General features: G+C 37.6%; 1 protein-coding gene across 2 annotated transcripts in view; it reads right to left on the reverse strand.

The window, feature by feature from the left end:
• LOC122815513 (solute carrier organic anion transporter family member 1C1-like) overlaps positions 1 to 22,378 on the reverse strand; it is a 4,185,790-nt gene that overhangs the window by 2,700,478 nt on the left and 1,462,934 nt on the right. For both annotated transcript variants that reach the window (XM_044088066.1, XM_044088065.1), the window contains exon 5: positions 5,679 to 5,825. In XM_044088066.1, the coding sequence (XP_043944001.1) occupies positions 5,679 to 5,825 (147 nt within the window). The remainder of the gene's footprint in view (positions 1 to 5,678; positions 5,826 to 22,378) is intronic.

Raw genomic sequence — 22,378 nt, forward strand, 5'->3', positions numbered from 1 at the left:
TTTATAGAGAACATGACAGCCCCATCAAATGGTCCGTATAACTTAGATAATTGATTATAAAAATGTATTTATTAAAGAACTTCTATATTCTCTCCTGGTTATCTATGACTATAAACACAAGCTACACTACAGTATACAATATTAGGCGTTATGACTACTTTATAGAATGGTACCAATACTCTCTAATCATGACTAAATGCAGAACATTTCTCATGACTGCATAACACTTCCTGATGATTAGTGTAAGGTTAACCTCATAACTTAAATTGGTGTGCACAATTATATCCAAGTACCTAACTTTTTATCTCATTAGATAATAAAACATTGACCAAAGTGCACATGTGAAGCATGGATTATGTCAACCAAAGTGCAGTACCTTAGTTTTGCTAGCGCTCAGTTTCATATTTTTCCTTAATGCCCAGACAAATTGCTTAAGAATCCCTGCAGCTTTTCTTGTTCATTAACTGAGTTAATAATTGCACCTAGCTTTATATCATCAGCAGATTTATTAAGAATGATGCTGTTGTCAGTCAGAAAATCAGGCATAAATACATTGAATAACAAGGGCCCAAGTACCAAGCCCTGAGGTACCTCAACTGATACCTGCCTGAGGTTGGAAAAGGTGCTTTCGGGTCTATATTAGATAAATGAAAGTTTATCTACTCAAACGTTCACATGAGCGAAAATTGCAGAACTCGAAACTGCAATTGTGAGATCGCAGTACAATGAAGATGGGGAATATTTGCTCTTTCCTCACTGTAGTGCGATCTCGGAGTTGGAATATATATTTAGCAGGAGGTGTGGGGGGCGCAGCCCTCCACAATTGCAGTTTCGAGTTCCTGGATTTTTGCTCATGTGAGCGTTCGGTTACATAAACTTTTGTATATCTAATATAGACCCGGTGCTTTCAACCTTAACTTCAAATGTTCTCCATTTGATCGCTCACTAACTTATCTAACTGCAAACTGATTGATGTTCAGACTTGACAAGATGTGAAGAATGTCATGAGGCACAGAATCAAATGCCACTGATTTCCAAACATTTTGGTAGAAACTAAGGAGACTGTTTAGAGAAAATCTATGTTGGAAAATATCCAAAGTAGCTCTTAACTCCTCTGTTATTTATGAACAGGTCACTCTTTTAAAGCATTTCCCTATAATACATGTTAAACTCCTTGGACAAGTAGTGTATGTATTACCTCCTTTAAATAGTGGAATAACAGAGGCAGTTTTTTATATCCGAGGAGCACACCAATCCCATAACCCACACTGAAATAAATAAATTAAGCACTGCGATCTCTAGACTTACTAATCTTATTCATAAAGTACCCATTAAGACTATTAGGGACAGCCACAGAATAAGGCTAAATAACATTTAAATATTTCTCATCCATGTTTAATGTTATAGGACAGTTTACTCAAAAAATACCCAGTAAAGGTTGGGAAGGTATTGAATTGCTATTGAATAAAGCTAAAATTTATTGGCAAAAGTATGGGCTAACTGTTTTTGGTTGGTAATTGTAGCTCTCCCAATCACTACACTAATATTCCAATTAGAATCCATATTATAGCTCCTTACACAATCTTGTGTATATATGCATCTGGAATTGTGTAGTGTACTATGAAGGTACATTTATTCTAATCAATATTTTTCATATCAAATGCAAATACATAATGTATGTATACTGATTCAAATGTTCTGGTAAAATCAGAAGTGCAAATGTGCTTATTGAGGGAAGCATTAATGTGTTTAGTATTTACTGAAATGCAGGACAGGTTCATCAGGATTGTTTTAGAACATGTTTTCTTACAAAGCTGAAACTGCTGACAAGTGGCCTTCAGTACACAGCTGCCAAAGAAGTCTTGTTTCAAAATAAAGAATATATTACTTGAGTTTTTAATGTTATAAATAGAGAGATGTCTTAGGTACCAACAGAACAACAGAGTATTCTACAGATTGATAACAAAGAATTTATGTAAGACATATCTGACATTAATTTAGAAAGTCTTATATATATTTTCATGAGATTCTTCCTGTAACCAAGTTACTCATACATTGTATAGCTAATGTATGATCTATTGCATGATTCCAAATACTAAACAAAAATAATGCTGTAGTGTTTATTCCTGATTGGTCAATACAGTTATATATGATACAAATGTTTTGGTATTGAGTATTCAGAATGCATAAAACGTCTGGAAAATTATTAATTGAAGAGATTGCCAATATTCCCAAGCATGTGCCATTAATAAATTAATTATTATTCTCCACTGAATTGTTGTGTGAAGTCTAATATTTTGAAACATTAATGCTTAGAACTTTCCTGTAATGTACATGCCACATACATCAGCACATGTTGTTTCTGCATGACGTAAATGTACCTCCCTTGGTGTTATTTGTCCATCCTTGGCTGCAGCCCCCCTAGTGTCTTTGCAGTAACATGTACTGCACATTGTGATGAGTGTGTCCTCATAAGTTTCAGCACTTGTACATGGTTGACCATCATGGCTGTTTCCTCTTATGGGTACAGTGTAAGGGCCATACTGGAACTTTGACTGTTGTTCTGCACATAAGTTAAACGCTCCATGAATGAACATTTTTCAGAATTCATATACCCTTTTTAAGTGCAACCTGGATAACTGGATGAGGAACAGAAAATACAGCTCTGGGATTCCACCTGTGCCCCTGCTGGACAGTTGCATAGGGTGCTAAATTGTTAGAAAATGGGTTAAAATCTTGGCTAGGCTTGTAAGGGCCTCAGGGCCAGTAGCCTAGTAACTTCCTACACTCCTATGAATTGCTACATGCATGCATGCATGCATGTATGGCCAGTGCTTATATTTGTCCCATCTGAATTGCTTCCCATCCTAACTATACTTTTTAACACTACCTAGCTGTGTTGGCACTCTATAGCAACATACCTCTCAAGTGTACCTCATTATGGGGAATGTTCCTCATTTGGGGTCTTAAAACATTCATGTTCCTCAAAGTTCCACATTGAAAGGGTCTGTCATACATTCAGTGTTGGTAATATTTTGAACTGATAACCTTGGTAAGTAGAACTGAATCATACTAATTCATTTAAAGAACTATTATATAATTAAAATATCACATTTTACCAACAAAGGAGCTTCCTAGTTGAAGCTGTTAATAAGTCTTTATAAGTGCTCCACATTTTGCCTGTTTGTTCCACATTATGAGAGGTAGTGTTCCTCATTTTAGAGATGGAAGGTTGAGAGCTATGTATAGCAGATACTGACTGACAAGTATATTATAAGGATTTGTAAATACCCAGTAGAGCCCCCATTGCATATAAAATCACAGTACACATGTTTGAGAAATGGCTCCTGACCAAGTGTCTGTCTTCACATAGATTCCTTTGTTTGTCTACATGGGGGAATGTAGCACTCAGCTCATATCCACTGATGATAATTCACCTTTTGCAACTCAGGATCATATAACCAGCCTGAGAGGTGAGGAGTGAAGCCTTCTGTAGCACTGGGTTTCTCAAATGTGTGGCTGGCTGCTGAAGTCCTGCTAGTTATTATGAATACTGCAGGACCTACACAGGAGATGAGAGGTTGGTGAAATATGCATAAACAATATTTTAATAAAAAGGCTGTATGAATAAAAATATATAACAGTCTAGCCTCTATTCACGAAATATTCCCTAACTCTTTCAGTATTGTGAACATGTACTGAGAATCCAGCATTTTGTGTGTGTATATATATATATATATATATATATATATATATATATATATATATATATATATAGCATGTAAGCAGGAAATTACTAATTACTTCATTTTTGTGTGTGAGCTGACAAATTAAAATGCACTGATAATTTCTGTATTATACTTCCTTGACCCCATGGAATCAATACATGCTACAGGGGATATTTTTGGGATATTATATCTCTCACTATTTATTAAGCACCAAATACAAGATTTCCTTTCCCCAGAGTATATTTTCCTCTTCACAGAATGATTTACATACTCCTGCATATAAAAAAGCAGTTGCATTTCCTCTGTGGAATTTCTATCCTAGTTTAGTTTTTTTTCAGAGCACACCATATTGGGGCTGAACTGCGGTGGTGGTGCTGCGGTAGTGTTGTCGCCTCACAGTAAGACATCCTGTTCAATTCTCAGCTAGAGCGTCTTCTGTGTGGAGACATGTGTGAATGGGCGCACCTTCGTTGAAGGTTGTGCGTCAGGGCTGGCAACTTGGCACGTAAAATTCTACTGCCAATCATTAGCGGACCGGAGTTCCGCTGTGGCGAACCCTAACCAGGAAAAGCCGAAAGACACAACAACAACCATATTGGGGCTGAATGAAATTTCAGTCTATTTTCTTTTAGAATTTGTCTGTGTTGTTCATACTTCACTTTGCCCAGCACATTTGAAACTTTCTTTCAAGGAAAATACAGTAGCTCTTAGATATCAATAGCTTTGTTTTGTTATTTCATAAAGCTATCTGCTTCTGGTGATGCACACCTGTTTTATTGCCTATTGTCATTTACAGGTGAATTATTTTCCTCATCTGAGTCCATAATCCTATTGTGCCTTTCTAACTGGAAATGAAAAAAATTTGCTAACCACCAACAATGAAAAAATCTGCTAACCACTAACAGCGACTTCACTAACTAGCTGAGCTTTTCAAGACAGGAAATATAATATTCTGCCCGACTGAAAAAAGGAAGGACAATGAAAGGACAGGCTCTAAAACTCATAAATTTCTACCTAAATAAAACATTATCTCAAATGTTTCTTTATAGTTTATAGCAAATATTTATTGCAGATTATGTAAAACATATGTAGTAAACACTTTGTATGTGTCACTACAAGTCAGCTATTGACATGTTTTCTCAGAACATTCAAACTTACCAGTATTTCTTACTACACCTATTCTAAATGAATGGAACTGTAATCTATTAGAGCAGACTAAAGTGAATTAATCTTGTTGGCTGTGCCTTCACAATGCATTATAAGCAAAATGTAGTTTTCCAAGAAAACAAGATCATGTCAGGATGTCTACCTCCATGAATACATTCTGGGTTTCAAAAATATATAATTAGTAGGAACTATGTATTGTGCTGCAGCCAAGTTTGGACTGTGTGGAACTTCATGACAAAATAAAAATATTTTTCTGTTTTTGCCCACAGTGGTCCTGAAATGAAAATGGATTGGATCCAAGTACTTTTTTTAACTACAACCAAGTTATCGTAAATATACTAAAACACAGAACATAAAACTGATGTTGCAATGCATCTTCAAGATAAATCATAGAATATATAAATCAAGGTAATACAATGCATTTACAAGAATAATAATGTAAAGAAAAATCACAAATCAAGATATAATTATAAACTGGACAGAACAAATTATGATAAACTGGTAACTTCTAAGCAGGGAATATTATGTCACTGGTTGGAAATAAGCAGTTTCTGGTGGTTATTTTTCATTTTAGACATTCTTAGCAGTTATTTTGATGTAGCTCCTTTATACACAGACATTTATTTCAAGTAATATAAATACAACAACAAATGACTAAATCCTTATCTGTGCTAAAATCCTCAACAATTCTTCTAGACAAGATTTAGCAATCACATACACATTTTTCAAAATTCACAGAATGCACATTCTGCTTGTAAACAACTTGATAAAACAGAAAATTACCAATGTAAAATCCAGAATTTTCTGGCTTTGCAAAATCATCAATATATGACATTCCTAATGGTACTATTGGTGCCTCTCCAATTCCTCTTAAAAGATTTCCAGTGAACACAATAATCCACATAAACGAGCCAGATGTTCTTGTACAGTCTGTAAAATAATTTTAAATAAATCATTAAAAATATCATTACATTCTCTTTCACCTCCTAACAACAATGTAATATACATTTAATTAAAATGACTTCTAACAAGTCTGCAGGTTAAAAAAATGATTAATTTCATACCTGGCTAGAAAAAGTAGCTTCTTGTCTACTCCAAAATAATATGTTAGTTAATTAATGAGATTACCCAAGATCATTTAACAAAGTCAACATATATCTGCCATTTTTTAATAAAATAAAGCAAAAACTTTAAAACTAGACCATGTCACTTAATAGTCAGCGAGTATTTATCTATACAATAAAATGTTACTTAAAGAGGAAAAGAAGGAATTCAAGAATGGGTCAGGAAAAAAAGAAAAGGAGAGGTGGAGCAAGAAGAAGGGAAGAGAAACAGATAATGTGCTCAGCAAAGGGGTGGCAGTTTGGCTTGGGGAACTTTATGGTTGCAAAGCATGTCAGGTCCTTGGATGAATGGAAGGGATTCAGGGAAGAATGTACAAGCTAAATTTATTAGACTGGTTATTAAAGACAGAAATGGTAGAGTGGGACTAATGATATGGAAAAAAGAGGCCAGTAGAGAGGAAAGGTGGGAAAAGTTATGGGGAGAAAAACAATGGACAAGAGGACAAAGGTAGAGACTCTTTAAAAGTACATGTATGTATTGTGGCTTAGAAACTAAGAGAAACTAAGAGATTGTTTCGGCCCAAGATGAAGCCATGAAGAAGGGAAGAAGGAAGCCAGAGTAGAGGAAGAGGTGCAGACAACAGGGGCAAGTGATGATGGGTTACCAGACACTGATGAGTCATGCAGAAGCCAAATCCACAGATAAGAGGTTCAGCATGTGAAAGGGAGAAAAGTGTTGAAAGAGGCTATAGAAAGATTGTTGGACAGAGAGGAAGGGGATCAAATACATCAGAGGGAGTGAGGTAACATGCATTTACTGAAGACGGCAGGGTAGTGCAACTGGAAAGTTACAGATAGGAGGGGTAGGGCTCTGGGCAAGAAAGGAAGGAAGAAAATGAAAGCTAGTGTGTGGAGAGAAAAAGAGAGCTTTAGTGACTGGAGACTCAGTCATTAAATGGGGGTTAAAGACTTTTGTTAAGGGAGACTGATGACATCAGATTATAATGAAGTGCTCTCAGTTGTTGTTGTGTCTTTTGGCTTTTCCCGATTAGGGGTCGCCACAGTGGAACTCCGGTCTGCTAATGATTGGCAGTAGATTTTTACGTGCTGAGTTGCCGGCCCTGATGCACAACAGTGTTCAGACTTATTAAGACATGTAAGGAGGTCACAAAAGCAGTGACCAAGGAGGTGGAGTGGATGAGAGAAAATAGCTAAGGTGGTGATAAGCAAAGATAGGAAAATGAAGGGCAGGATGTGGCACTGAAGGTATCCTTCTCAGAACTGTTATCTGTGCCAGCATTCAGCACCATGGGGAAAAATGGGATTAAAGAGTATAATAACTAGATGCAACAGTGGAAAAAAAAGAATAGGTTATGATTAGAAGGCAAATGGAAGAGGTGCATCATAAAGAGCATGCAGTCTCAATCTTAGCCCAGAAAGGACAATGGTGTTTAGATTAGTGCTGGAAAGGTAAATCTTAATAACTTTAAAGCTGATTCTTTACTAATGATTATTTTCAGGAGGACTGTCTCCAAAGTGCCAACTGTTTTTGACTATTTTATCACTTCTACACTCATGTCTGTATGTCCAAAATGCTTTAACATATTTTAATGAAAATTTCAGTAGGATTCATAGACTTCATAAATTATTTCAATAATATTTTAATATAATGGCCAAGTACTGCTTCCCAATACCCATCTTCAGGCTTTCTCTTCTTTCTCAAGAAGGGACAGGCCAGTTAGTCCTAGGGTAAATTTGGGATTACCCATCCATTCACCCAGTATTAGTCTGAAGAAAGATATTGAATTGCACTGCTTTTACGGCAGGGGAAAGTCTATTCCAGATAATGGGGATGTTCTGACTGATCAATCAATCTCTCCATCACATTCTGCTTATCTGATGGTGACGTTTCTACTGTTAGCTGAGCTGTTTGACTTACTAAGATATAGGGGATCAAGCACCACTAGTGAGGCACATATCACCCTCCAGGAGACTATAAGACACACTGTACATGGCTATGGCCTCCATAACATTCTCATAACTAAAGTCTTTAAGACCAGAAATCTTATAGCTAGGAACCTTTTGGAGCTTTTTGAGTTGGCTTGTATGTTGACTGAGGTACATAGCAAATGGTGAACTGTACTCTGTAAGTGCTGTATATTGGGAAACTATAACATTTCTGGATCTGTATGAAATACATTTGGCCATTAGTTGTGCTAAACAGAAGGATTTCATGACTTCACTTGCCAGACAATGATCAAAGAAGAAAGAACTATCAACCCAAGTACCCAAATCCCTTACTACCTTCTCATTTTGTAAAGAAGGGTTATCTATGCTGTATGTTGTCATTAGTGACTGTTTTCCAAAATGAGGAGAACTACACTTTTTAGCATACAGTGTAAGCACATTATCCATATACAGGTATTAACTCAGGTTAGGGGGTTTTGACAATTATACCCAGTTTGCTTTTGCCTGCAAATTTTGCTCAAAGGAATCATAGGAAATACAAGGCTATTTATGCCTTGCCAGTACCCACCACTAGACTGTGTTGCCTATCTCAAGGAGGACTAGGCCAAGAGTGATTTGTGAATACCAATCCAATTAACCAGCTCCTTTCTGAAAGAAGATAATGTATCACACTGTTTGCTTTACAACAGAAGTCTATTCCAAAGGTGGAGAAGATACTGCATAATGAACCTATTTCCCCACTGTGTTTTATTTTTTGCTGATGAAAATTTAGATCTCTGGTTCTGGTATTTGTGGGACTACTTAATTTGTGGATAAACAAGAGAACCTGGACCACTGGGATCCTAATAGCATGGAAGGCAGGGCACAGTTTTCCCCATGGAAGGCTATAAGATACTGAATAAAATTACAATAATTCAAGCCTTTTCTGGTAGCTTATGTTTTTTAGGTCAGAGATCTTCTTAGTTAAGAACCTCTGGGGTCTTTCTAGTGGCTTCATATATCTACTTAGGTATATCCCAAAGTGTCCATTGTAGTTAATAATTGACCTAATCAATGCTGAATATAAGGGGACAATGACGTCTTTAGATCTTGATGATATTCCTTTGGAAATTAGCTTACAAGATGATCAAAGGATAGGGAATTATGAACCCAAGTTCTAAGGTCTTTAACAGTATTCCCATTTTGGAGTTGACTGTTTGTGTTGTATGCTAGAAAGAGGGTCTCTTTACCAAAACTACCAATATTGTGATTTTTAGCATTTCATTTGAGCTCATTTCAGTACACCAGGTACTTTTGTGTGCAAGTTCTTGCTGGAGGGCTTTGGCATAAGAGGGGGACTTAAGAATAACTCACATTTTACAGTCATCTGAAAATTAAGTTAGCCCGAGATCTTGATTTCTACGTCGATATGTGAATACAATGCTAACTGTCATGAAGAGCCATTTTAAGCAGGGCCAATAACCCAAGGTTGGAATCAAACTCTATACCTTGTGTCTATGAGATGATGACCTTAACCATTGTGCCAAACCCACCCCCTCATGATCGGGAGATCAGAAAAGTAAATGTCAAACAAAACAGATCCCAGTACTGAGCCTTGTGGAACACTGCTAATTACCTTCATACTCTCTGATGAGGTTCCTGCTACCTACAACATGTGCTTCTGTCTTTTATCAGTTTACTATCCATCTTACTGCATAGGGATCTAATTACTACTACATAATTTATTTATTTTATTTATTTCACATTTGTTAAGCAAACTGGTCCAGCTGAGCACAGGCCCATTTTTAGTGGAGGCCAGATGAGAAAAGCTCCAGACAAAAATTTACAAACATTAATCAGTTTAGCAATTGTCACAAAGCTGAAAAAATAATAATAATATGTACAATTTTCACAGGATTAAGTGATAATACTAATGTTATTATACACACAAAGTTAAGGAATAATCAGAGAAAAGTAGCACATACAATAAGATTTGTAGTAGAGTTGATATGCTATTTACAGTATATCCATAGCTGGCTTGTAGTAACTAATAGGATTGTTAGATTAAGTGTGGAGAGTGGAAGGTCCAGTTAAGTGGGGTCCTGACAAGGGCATATCCATGACTTACAGAGGGTGGTACTTAATTTTTGCTTATAGCTGTTTGTGTTAGGGATGTTACATAAGGTGAAAGGGAGTGTGTTTCAGAAGAGACAGACAGATGATTTATACAGAAGTTTGCCAATGGTTATGTTGGGTTTGTATGTTTGTAGAAGGTGTTTGTCAGTACTTTGTAGTGGGCGTGGAGGGGTATAGAAGGTCACAATTTTGGATAGGGATGGACAGGACATGGATTTGTTTCGTAGAAAGTGAGTTAGTTGGAGCTGTGAGAGTTTAAGCTGGTGGGGGAGCTCCATCCAGTGAAGTTTTTTTTAGGGCAATACAGTGGTGAGAGGTATTAGGTAAGTTAGCTGTAAATTTTGTTACTTCGTTGTATGTTTGTTCTACTTTGGCAAGGAGAGTGGACTGGAGATTTGTAAGAACTGGGGCTGTGTACAGAAGGCTTGGGAGTAAGTAGGTTTGGGCTAAGGAGGGTCTATATTTAGTAGTTAGGAATTTTTTGTTTCGATACAGGAGACCTATTTTTTGGTTTGCTTTTTTGATGGACTGTTGTATATGTAGATCAAATTTTAATTGGTCGTCCATTGTCATTCCAAGTAATTTTGTGTGGTTCTCTACTATAATGATGCTTTTGTTTAAAGAGGAAATTGTGAAAGTAGGTTTGAGATGGTTACTTGACTTAGGAAGAAAGAGGAGGAGGTTTTTTTTTTATTCAGAATAAGTTGTTTTTTATTTAGCCAATTTTCTACTGAAAGGAAAAATTCTTGTGTGAGTGCTTGAAGTTGTGGCAGTGTATCTGAGGAGGTGGTAAGTGTGGAGTCGTCTGTATATTGTATAAGGGTAGAATGTAGAGTTGAGGTATACAGGTCATTGGTGAAGATATTAAAAAGAAGGGGTCCCAGGATGGAGCCCTGGGGAATGCCTGTATGAATGGGTAGAAAAGTGGAGCAGTATGACTGCCATCTGATGGATTGTTGCCTGTTTGTTAGATAGCTGGAAAACCATTTCAGGGTAGTGGAAGATAGTTGAAGGGTGGCAAGTTTGGTTAGAAGTAAAGAGTGGGATACCATGTCAAATGCTTTTGATAGGTCTGAGAATAGACTTAAGACCAGTTTATTATTGAGAGCTACTGCGATAGTGTGTGTGAATGATAGAAGGGCTGTAGAGGTACTATGGTTTGGCCAAAAGCCATGTTGAATAGGGGTCAAGAGATTATTATGGATGTGAAATTTGAGCATTTGGGAGTATATACACTTTTCTAGGATTTTAGATAGGGTGGAAAGGATACCGATGGGTCTATAGTTAGAAGGACCAGTAGAGTTGCCTCCTTTGTGAAGGGGTATTATAAAGAAAGATTTCTAGATGTTGGGTACAGTGGCTTCTTTGATGGAACTGTTTATGAGTATAGAGACTGGGTAGGCAATAGATTTAGCTGCTAGCTTGAGAAAGACAGGTGGTAGATTGTCAGCAGAAGGAGAACAAGGTTTTGGAGGACAGACAATGTAAGAGGTTGAGATAGGTTTGCGAAAAAAGACTGAATCCCTTGCTTCAGATTGTGGTGGACAGTAGGAGTGGGGGTCTTGGTTGGTGTTGGTTAGTTTACTGATGGTATCAATAAAGAACTGGTTAACCACAGAGGTGGTGTCTTGTGCAGGGAGACTGGGATATGGGCTAGGGTTTTATGGTTTTCCAGGGTGAAGGATAGCATTGATGTTTGTCCAGAAGTGCTTGGGGTTGGATTATTGGTTGACTTGGGTTTATGGTAGAAATTTTTCTTATTGTATATTTGTCTTTTGGTCTGATTCCTAAGCTCTGAACAATTGATGTTGAGCAGGGGATTTGAATTTTTGCCATGTTTTTCAGGCAGAGTCTCTTTGGTGCATGAGGGTATGAGTACCTTTTGTGAGTGAGGGGGGTATAATTAGATTTTATGCATATTTTACGAGGGGGAGCTAGGTCACTAAGGATGTTTATGAAGATGCTGTTGAATTCTAGTACTGCATAATTTAGAGGAAGTGTGTGCAGGCTAGACCAATTAATGGATCTGAGTCTGTCATTAAAAGTGGAGGGATCAAAGGTAGAGAGTTTACGGCAGTACTTAAAGAGATGAGGTTTGTTAAGTTGGGGAGAGTGTCTTTGCTTGTAAATGGGTAGGTGGTCACTTAAGGCATCAAAGAATGATTGTGGGTTATGGTAGAGGTGAGGGTCAGTGGTCAGTCAAGTGTAGAACTAGTGATGGATTGCTTGTTTAGGCATGTAGTAGTAGTAATTAGTTGTGTAAAACCAAACAGATTAATGCTTTGGGAAGGGGCTTCAGTATTTAGGGCACTCCAATCTATATTTACATCCCCAAGTATTATAGTTTCATATGGCATATCTTGAGTGATCCAGGGTAGTATATTTTTGATAATATGGATGTTTTTACCAGGGGGATATAGATTGCAGTGATAGCAAGTTTTTTCTGATTGTTGATGTGGCAATTTAGTATTTCAGCTGAGTGGAAGTCAGGGGGGGCAGTAGAGAAAGGGGAAAAATTCAGGTGCTCAGAGTAAAGAATTGCAACTCCTCCACCTTTTTTTGTTGTTCTGTCTTGCCAATAGATAGTATACCCAGGGGAGGGATGTGTGAATTACTGATATGTGGTTTTAACCAGGTTTCAGATAGTGCTAATATATATAGGGGGGGGTGAGATCCATGCACATACTTCAGCTATTTTATTGGACAGACTTTATATACTTATGGATACTGTGGTTAAGTTTTAGGGTGGAGAGGTGTTGGGGGTGTTGTTGGTCTGGGGTTGGGGTGTATGTCACAGGCTTGTAAGAAGATTGGAAGAAAAGATGGGGTAAATATAATGTTTCAGTTTGAGTTTAGGGGAGAGGGAGTGGAGTGGTTGCAGGAGTTTGTGATGAAATAATTGACTATGAGAGAAATTAGGTAGTGAGGGAGAGATAGAGTAAGGGAGGCTGATAAAGTGTTTGTCAACGGACAGAGATAGAGTTGGTGTGCATCTCTGGTAGTTAAGGTTTGTCTGATAAGATGTTAAGGAGGAAAAGAGTAGGAGTATTGAAGTTAGTAAAAGGCTGGTTATCATGGCTGAGAGGGTTTTCTGGTATTTAAAATAATACATGTAATAAGCAAAAAGAGGGAGGAGACAGAGTTTGGTAGAAGAGTGGTGCAAGTTGGGTGTGAGGGAGAGAGGTTTTGAGGTTAGGTGTGGAAGTTTGTGATGATTGGATAATTGCAGGGGAGGAGAAAATAGGGTTAGGGTATATATTTGGAGTAAGTGGGGAGTGGGTGGGAATGGTGGTAGGGTAGGGGAGTGGAGTAAGCCTGTTGACCCTAAACATTATATGTAGTAATTATCAGGAGAGCAAAACTTAGTCAAGAGAGTACTATCTACTGTACAACCTGTTTTCTTTACATTATTATCCAAAATATGTTGTTATAATGCAAACTTTTGTAATTAACTTCACTTTTACAGTATACTCCAAGTTTAGGTCACAGTAAACAGCTTTTAGAGTAGTAAACAGCTTTTAGAGTAGTAAAAGACTGTTATCACTAGCAGTGGGTAGCCATGAGGTACATTAAGAAATTCAAAGCACAAAATATAACATGCATTCTGTACAATTATTTACACAGCCTAGCAACTATAGAGGGTGGTGCACTATGAAGACCTGCACTATTAAAACAAATGCTACTTTATGAAGATGCTATAGTCACTAATAGCAAAGAGCCCAGTAAGGCTTGGGAAGCATTTCAACAGATTCTGCTATCACTCATAATAAAAAGCCTTGGAAACCTATTCAACAGTGAATATATTTTAGAGATGTCAGGACAGTTTACAGATCTATTGGTAAAATATGTGTCTTACTTCTAAGAGGACATCAATGCAAGGACGAACAGCTGCAAAACAGTTCAAATATGGTGGCCAGTCCTTTTAAAAGATAGTACTCGCCGACTGTGGTAGAAAGGGGGAGGGGTTAGAGAAATAGTGATGAATAGAGGCTAACTTTACGACCTTGAATGTTGCATGTGCTATCATTAAAAAATCAGAGTTTGTCCAGATTGGAATTAGTGAAAGTGGTAACTTTACTTACAACCACTTTTGAAAGCTATTAGGGGTATATCTAGCTAAAATTTAGAGACAGACTCTCTACAGAAAATGTATTTGCTATGCCCTTTTTGTTTTCTAGTTGGAAGATGGGGGAACTATTAGAGCTGGGATTACAGCTGTTTTTCCCTAATAGAATGCCTCTTTACAGAGAATTACAGTCCTCTTTAGAGGACACTGAATGTGTAGCTAGAACAATACAAGATTCCTACAGCTGATGTAGTTTAAATCACCTACATGTAGTATTGTTTCTTTTAGTTTGTAGGTCTTTGAGTTTTTAGCGATTGGCTTCTGTTCACAGACCTTCTTGTTGTAATAACAATAAATTGAATAGTGTCCGTGCTCATAAATGGGGGGGTGGGCAGTGACCCAGCAGTGAAGTGTTCACTGTAAATGTAGTATTGTTTCTTTTAGTTTGTAGGTATTTGAGTTTTCAGCGATTGGCTTCTGTTCATGGACCATCTTCTTGCAAAAGCAATTAACTGAATAGTGTCTGCGCTCACGGGGGGGGGGGGGGGGCAGTGACCCAGCAAAAAAGTGTTCACCGTAATTCTAAGAGGACAGCTATCCAGGGATGAACAGCTGCAAAAAAATATTTTAATTAATTACTAAATAATTACTACATAGAGATGTAATGTATTAAGCTTACTAACTATGCTAGCATGGAGGATGGTATCAATCAGAGGTCCTGCTTATCAGTTTTGAGATCAGAGAAGTGGATGCCTTATTAGAAGATCAAGTACAGAGCCCTGGCAGACTTCACTGGTTACCTTAACACTACTTAAAGAGGTAACTGCCACACGAACTACGTAGGTTCTGCCTTTCAGCCATCTGGTTATCCATCTTACCACATCAGGATTAAGGCTGACAATTTCCTTACGATTACATCATAAACTATGGCAGTGAATGCTTTATCCAGACAGAGAACAGCATAACTTTTGCCACTGGCTTGCATGACCTTCTCGAAGAAGTTACCAAGATTTAACATGCAATATCTTACCTTGGCAATGCAAAATTGGTGTGGATCATGCTTAATGAGATTCTTGACATCATAAGTAAAGATACTGACAGTGATACACTTCTCAGCTTTACAGATCAGACTCACAAGGCTAACTGATTTATAATTTCCATAGTCCATGATAGGGTTAACCTTGTAGAGGGGCATCACTACTTCAGTGTGATTGGATTAGGTAAGATAGCTTGTGGTTAGGCTTAGACTGAACAATTTAAGGAGCAGTTCTGCAACAGCAGGTTAAGACCACTTATGAAGCATCCAGGTATGTTGTCCGGACCCATGGAGGAAGTGTTTTTGGTTTTTGATAACATGTTAATAGCATGTTCTTTAGTGATGATAGAAGGTATACAGACTCTAGGATGAGTGGTGTTTGAATATGGCCTTCAGGGGTGAAGTTTGCAGTGAACTTATTTCCTAGTATATTTGTGATATAATTGGGGTCAGAGCATGGAGCCTGTCAAAGGAAAAATATACTTTAAAAATGATCAAAACATGGTAGGTTCAGGTTAAGGCACTTTAATCTTGTAGCAAGGAGACAAAAACATGCTATTACAGAGTTTGTCTAACTAGAAACAGGAAATACTTTCATTTTTATACACTTTCTAATAAGACATTGCCTACCAAGCTGACGTAGCAGATTACAAGTCTTTTCATCATCACTTGTTGGCCACCAGTCTCATGAATTTCTTCTGATTTATCAATTTTTGTGAGAAACTTCCTAAGGAAAACAACATGGCCTTGGTTACCACCGGTTCAATACATCTTATGTTACCATTCAAGGTACTATGGCTAATTCAAGCACAAAGCTAACAGTTCATTTCTCTAATAATCCTTTGTCTACATTATCTCTAAGCTTCTGCAGCTGCACATGTTCTCATACTTCGAACAAAGCTGATTGTTTAGAATCATTACATTTACGGAATATAGCATTGTTCATTCATTCGTTCCTGACCTAGCAGATAAGCACCTGCTTCTCAAGTACATTTCCGAAAGGCATAAACATGAATATTGCTGTGCTAGCAATTACTAGGTCAGAGGGCATCTTGCAAGTTTTAGAAAGCACACTGCAGTTTCAAAAAGCATCTTTTTCAGTTCTCATATGAAACTCAATTCATATATAAAACAGTGCATATAAAATAGAATAAAAAACGTGTTAACTCTTTTAACTACTAATTAGCATTAAGCATACACACATTAATACATATTTTTCTAACATTTCCCCGTGTTAATACTTTTTAATTCTATTTTCAAAAAGAATAAACAGTTTGCTTCTTTTCTTAACCACTTCCAATCAGGATTTGCAGTTGAGAAAGTCATTCAGTTTAAACTTTATGAAAGTGTTTCACATTCTAGCAGCTCTTCAAATTCAGTACTCTGATACATAGTCTCAGAAACTGATATGTCTATAAATTATTTGATTAATTTCTTCATGCAGGGGATTCCACAACAAACACAAACTCCTATTAGGAGTAATACCACCCCAATGGCAATCAAAATGTTCATTAGGATGGAACCCCATGCCCCCAAACAAATTCTGGAAAAAGTCCGTCAGAGGGTTTGGGCCTGTTTTGGTCATGGCCGACACTTGCTGAATTACCTCAAGATGGTCATTAATCTTGTGCTGATGATCTGGAATAAATGCACAGCATTCTTCTTTGATTAAAGTGCACGTCCCACCCCTCGCCGCTAGGGTGAAGTCAAGAGCCATTCAGTTCTGGAGCACTGCAGTGCTCATTGCATTCAGTTCATCAGTTATCAGTTCAAGAGCAGAAAAAGTTGCATTACTCATTACTTCGAGAAGTTTAGACAGTTTTTGCAGCTCCCAAATTGATTTAACTGTGCCATATGCAGGTAATATGCCTGCCCACGATATGACAGCATCACTCAAGTCCATGTGCGTAAGTTTGGTTCCCACACTATGATGGTCTTTCCAGCCCACCTTGATCTGTCCCACTGGATTCTCAGGTTTTTTAACAGTCTTTTTGGTTACATCTCGGGTATTTTGAATATTTCCCTGAGGCAAGACTGCAGTGTGTCGTATGGCCGGGACCAGGTATCCCAAAAAACAACTGCTGGACCAATTCTCAGGTAACCATTTATATGCTTTTTTACCACACACAAAATAACAGCCCTCTACTTTAGTGGTTACTTTGTTACAAAATGACTGCCCTGCATGAAACATTTTCCTATCTATCACAGATAACTGTTTAAAAAGTACAGGATTACGTTGTACCTGATCAAGAGTCTTATGCATAGATTTAAGAAATGAGTTATAATTTGTACTACAAGATCCACCTAAATCGTTTGCTTTTGTATAATGTTTATATTGCATGGTCACATTACACTTGCTCCAACCCACTTGTATACTATCATTTTTGTAAAAACATACAATTCCCTTTTGTGTCACAGGCAAATACAGTGCTACCTTATCATATGCTTTAATAGCTACTGTGTCAAAAAACAGATTTTCCCTGGTCTCATTGACCCCTAGGGGGATAGCAGTCATTAATAACCCCCCGTATGCTGTTGGTATGGCTGTGCAGACCCAGCAGTTCGAAACATTAAAAGTCTCAGCATACACACGTGTAATCGCCTGATAAGTGTTAAAGTTCAGATGCCAGTCTATGTTTGGCCCATCACGTTTAATCAGTTCAACTTTTGTGGCAGGAAAAAGGAAAGGCCACAACAAAAAGAACAATGTAATTAGCATAGCTATCAAAATGATCATGCAAGTTTTCTGAGGTTGCTCAATGTCTCTATTCACTCTATACCTGGCCATTTTGTTCTCGTTGTACAACAGTAGCAAGGTTTTTGTCCAGTTCAAAGTTCTTAACCAATTTACAGTGTGTCAAATGAATCCAGGATGCTCGCTCCACGATCTTGACTGTGGTGGGTGTCAACAGTAGTACCTGGTACGGCCCTTCCCACTTCGGAGAACTCCAGTTCTTTTTCTTCACAATCTTCACCCAGACCCAGGTGCCTGGGGCTACTGCTGCTTCCGATTTTTGTTGCCCTTTACCTGAAACAGAATTTAACTGCAAAAGTGTGAACTGTCAGCCTCCTGTTCTGCAGACATGAGAGGTTTCCACTGAGGTGTATAATATGCCCTCCCAAACAAAATTTCAAAAGGAGTTAATCACTTTGCATTTGGAACAGTTCTCATGCTCAACAGTGCTAGAGGTAAACAGTGCACCCAGTTCTTTTGTGTCTCACTAATCAATTTCCTAAGCTTATTCTTCAATACCCCATTGTGCCTCTCTACTAACCATGCAGATTGGGGGTGATACGCACAGTGGTTTTTCAATGATATCCCAAAATAGCGACTAAGTTATTGTATTGTTTGGTTTACAAAATGTGTACCATTGTCACTATAAATCTTTTCCGGTATGCCAAATCTGGGTATAATTTCTTTAACAAGGACCTTTGCAACAGTAGCTGCATCTGGATTTTTAGTTGGAAAAGCTTCCACCCATTTGGAAAACATATCTATAATGACAAGACTACTTTTTATTTTCACATTTGTTCAGTTCTATAAAATCCATACAAATAGTATGAAATGGATACGGTGGTGTAGGGAAACTCCCTTGTTTAGGCTTCAATGCCCCTTGTGCATGATGCTTGTTACAAACATGGCACGCTGCACAAACATTTTTTGTATAATTAGTAAATCCATACATCGTAAACACTCAATTCACTAACTGTACCATCCCCCCTGTTGAGACATGGCTCTGCCCATGGCTCAACAAAGCTGCATATCTAAACAAGTTAGATGGTAGAATTGGTTTCTTTTCTTTGGAGATGTACAGTCCTTTCTCAAGGATTGCTCCTCGTTTTATCCACTTTTGTTTTTCTACATTTGTAGTAAGTGTCTGCATTGTTTTTAACTTTACTAAATCTAAAATCTCAGAGGGTTGTAATTCCTCACTCAAAAGAAAAACTTCTGAAGATGAAGCTGCCTGTTTTGCAGCTGTATCAGCCCTCGCATTACCTTTTGAAATTCTATCCTGTTGCTTGGTATGAGCTATGCATTTGCAAATAGCTACTTTTTGAGGTAACTGAATAGAGTCTAATGAATCTAAAATAAACTGTGCATGATTAATTGGTTTACCAGTAGATGTTATCATTCCTCTATTTTTCCACTGCTGCGCAAAAACATGTAAAGTAGAAAAAGCATACTGACTGTCAGTAAAAATATTCACTTTCTTACCTTCTGCTAAGGTACATGCCCTTGTCAAGGCAATCAATTCTGCTGCTTGTGCAGATAAGTTGTGTGGTAAAGACTTCGCTCCTAAAATCTCGGTATCAGAAACTACTGCATACCCCACTAGATTCTGTCCTGTAGGACCCCTCCTGCATGAGCCGTCCACATAGTACATCACCTCGGCATCACCCAAGGGAACATCTGTAAGGTCTTGTCTAGGTAATGTCTTTTGCTCAATCTCCTGCAGGCAGCAGTGTGGTTTGCCATATGCAGGGGTTGGGAGCAAGGTTGATGGATTCAAAGTTGTGCATCATTCAATTGTCATATGACGTTGGCTCAACAGTATAGTCATACAGGAAAGATGTCTAGCAGGCGAAAGATATGCTACTTTTTCTTGCAGTAAAATGATTGCGACTGCATGTGGCACTCTCAATGTGAGAGGGTGGAACAACACTACTGAGGCTGAAGCCTGCACTGCCATTGCAGCTGCAACTACTGCTTGTACACAGTGGGACAAGGATCACGTCACTGGGTCTAACTGTGATGAATAGTAAGCTATTGGGCGCTGTTTGTCCCCATGCTGCTGTGTCAACACTGATGTCATATAACCTTGCTTACAGTCTACAGTTTGAAAAAATCGCTAATCATAGTTTGGTAATCCTAAAACTAAGGAAGATGCTATCAGTTGTTTTAGCTTGCAGAAAGCTGCTTCTGCTTCTGGTGTCCACTGTAATAAATCCTGTGCTGCCATCAGCTTTTTGAATATCAAATTAGTCAGCGGAGCAGATTCCAAAGCATAATTCGGTATCCAACTCCGACCAAATTTAGTAGTTCCCAGGAAGGACATAATTTCCTTCTTGGTAGTTGGTCTAGGTGCTTGTAATATTGCTGTTTTTCTGTCTTCATCTAATATTCTGCCTTCTTTGGATATTACATATCCCAGGTATTTAACTTGTTTTCTCCAAAGTTGCAGTTTGTTTTTGTTTACCTTGTGTCCTTGAGTAGCTAAAAATTGTAATAATGCTATGGTGTCCTCTCTACATTCTTGCTGGGTGGGGGCTGCCAGCAGAATGTCATCTACATAAAGCAAAATCTGACTACCTTTCGGTGGGATACTTTCATTTTTATACACTTTCTAATAAGACATTGCCTACCAAGCTGACATAGCAGATTACAAGTCTTTTCATCATCACTTGTTGACCACCAGTCTCATGAATTTCTGCTGATTTATCAATTTTTGTGAGAAACTTCCTAAGGAAAACAATGTGGCCTTGGTTACCACCGGTTAGATACATGTTATGTTACCATTCAAGGTACTATGGCTAATTCAAGCACAAAACTAACAGTTCATTTCTCTAATCCTTTGTCTACATTATCTCTAAGCTTCTGCAGCTGCACATGTTCTCATACTTCGAACAGAGCTGATTGTTTAGAATCATTACATTTACAGAATATAGCATTGTTCATTCATTCGTTCCTGACCTAGCAGATAAGCACCTGCTTCTCAAGTACATTTCCAAAAGGCATAAACATGAATATTGCTGTGCTAGCAATTACTAGGTCAGAGGGCATCTTGCAAGTTTCAGAAAGCACACTGCAGTTTCAAAAAGCATCTTTTTCAGTTCTAATATGAAACTCAATTTATATATAAAACAGTGCATATAAAATAGAATGAAAAATGTGTTAACTCTTTTAACTACTAATTAGCATTAAGCATACACACATTAATACATATTTTTCTAACAGAGCCCCATTAAGGAAAGCTCAAAATAGTGTTGAATGTTACTTCTTAATTTCCAAATATAGTAAATAAGGACTTCTTCAGCAATTATAATGGGTAATTAGCTAAAATAAACTCCTTTAGAATACTATCTTAGCCACAAAGACAAAGGAACAGCTATATCTTCAAATTTAATGAAAACAATTTTATACCATTTTATTGTACATTTAAAGAAATAAATGTATCCATTTTATGTACACATAAATGTACTTATTTTAGACCTGAAGTCACACTAACACTATCTCTGGGATTCATTTAGTGTAGGCTTTGTATTAAGCATACACAATTTAAGAGTGTTAGCATGACGAGCATCAGGACTAATCGAATGTGCATGCTACTCATTGGGGCTTACATGTATGCAAACACCTATTTGTAACCAGAAAAAGTGTTCATGTCCATAGAAAGGCACTTGCAAGCTGCAGCACACAATGTAAACAAAACAGCTTATCTATAGGCAAACCTAATATATGAGTATGCACTGTAGCCCCGAAATAATAAGGGCAATTATAGTGAAATAATAATAAAGGTCAGGAAGTGAAATGTGAGAATTGTACACAAATAACATTGGTTGTACAGCAGAAGTAATTAATAGGGGAAAGAAAATGGGGAAAATGTACTCCAATACCGCAGGCAACTGTGCTGGAAAATGGGGAAAGCATGCTTAAATACTCCAGGCAAATGTGCTGAAGTGTCGATGAATCATTTCTAACATAAATAGGGCCATACTGATGTAATCTCAATGACAATATTTGACTCATGCACATAAATAAAAACAGACATGGTAACAAAGTATGCAAGAGGGACATAAAGCTACAGTGTATCAAAGGGGATTTAATGTGATATACAAGTTAATAAAATCCCGAGTTGAGATAACAGCAAGGACAGAGGATACATTAAGAGATAAATGCATAGACTGTAATCATTGCATGTATATGCTAGCCAACACCACTGCTGTATTGTCCACCTTAACATGTATACACAAGAACAAAAGAACCTTAAAGCTATTGTGTCATGCATATCAAAAAGGGACACATTTTGCAAATAACTGTTACTGGCACCCACAGGAAAGGGATTTATCACTTATAAACATGTAGTAGACAATCGTGTTGTATTGTCATGTCAACTCTAAATGGTAATATAACACTCAGCATACATAAGTGACAAATGATACTACAGATCAGATGACATTGGTAAATTTCACACATCTCAGACATTGTTATACTGGCCATGGTCACATGGAATTA

This window comes from Protopterus annectens, chromosome 11.part0 (assembly GCF_019279795.1).
Source record: "Protopterus annectens isolate FY-2018-M chromosome 11.part0, PAN1.0, whole genome shotgun sequence".
Lineage (NCBI taxonomy): Eukaryota > Metazoa > Chordata > Ceratodontiformes > Protopteridae > Protopterus > Protopterus annectens.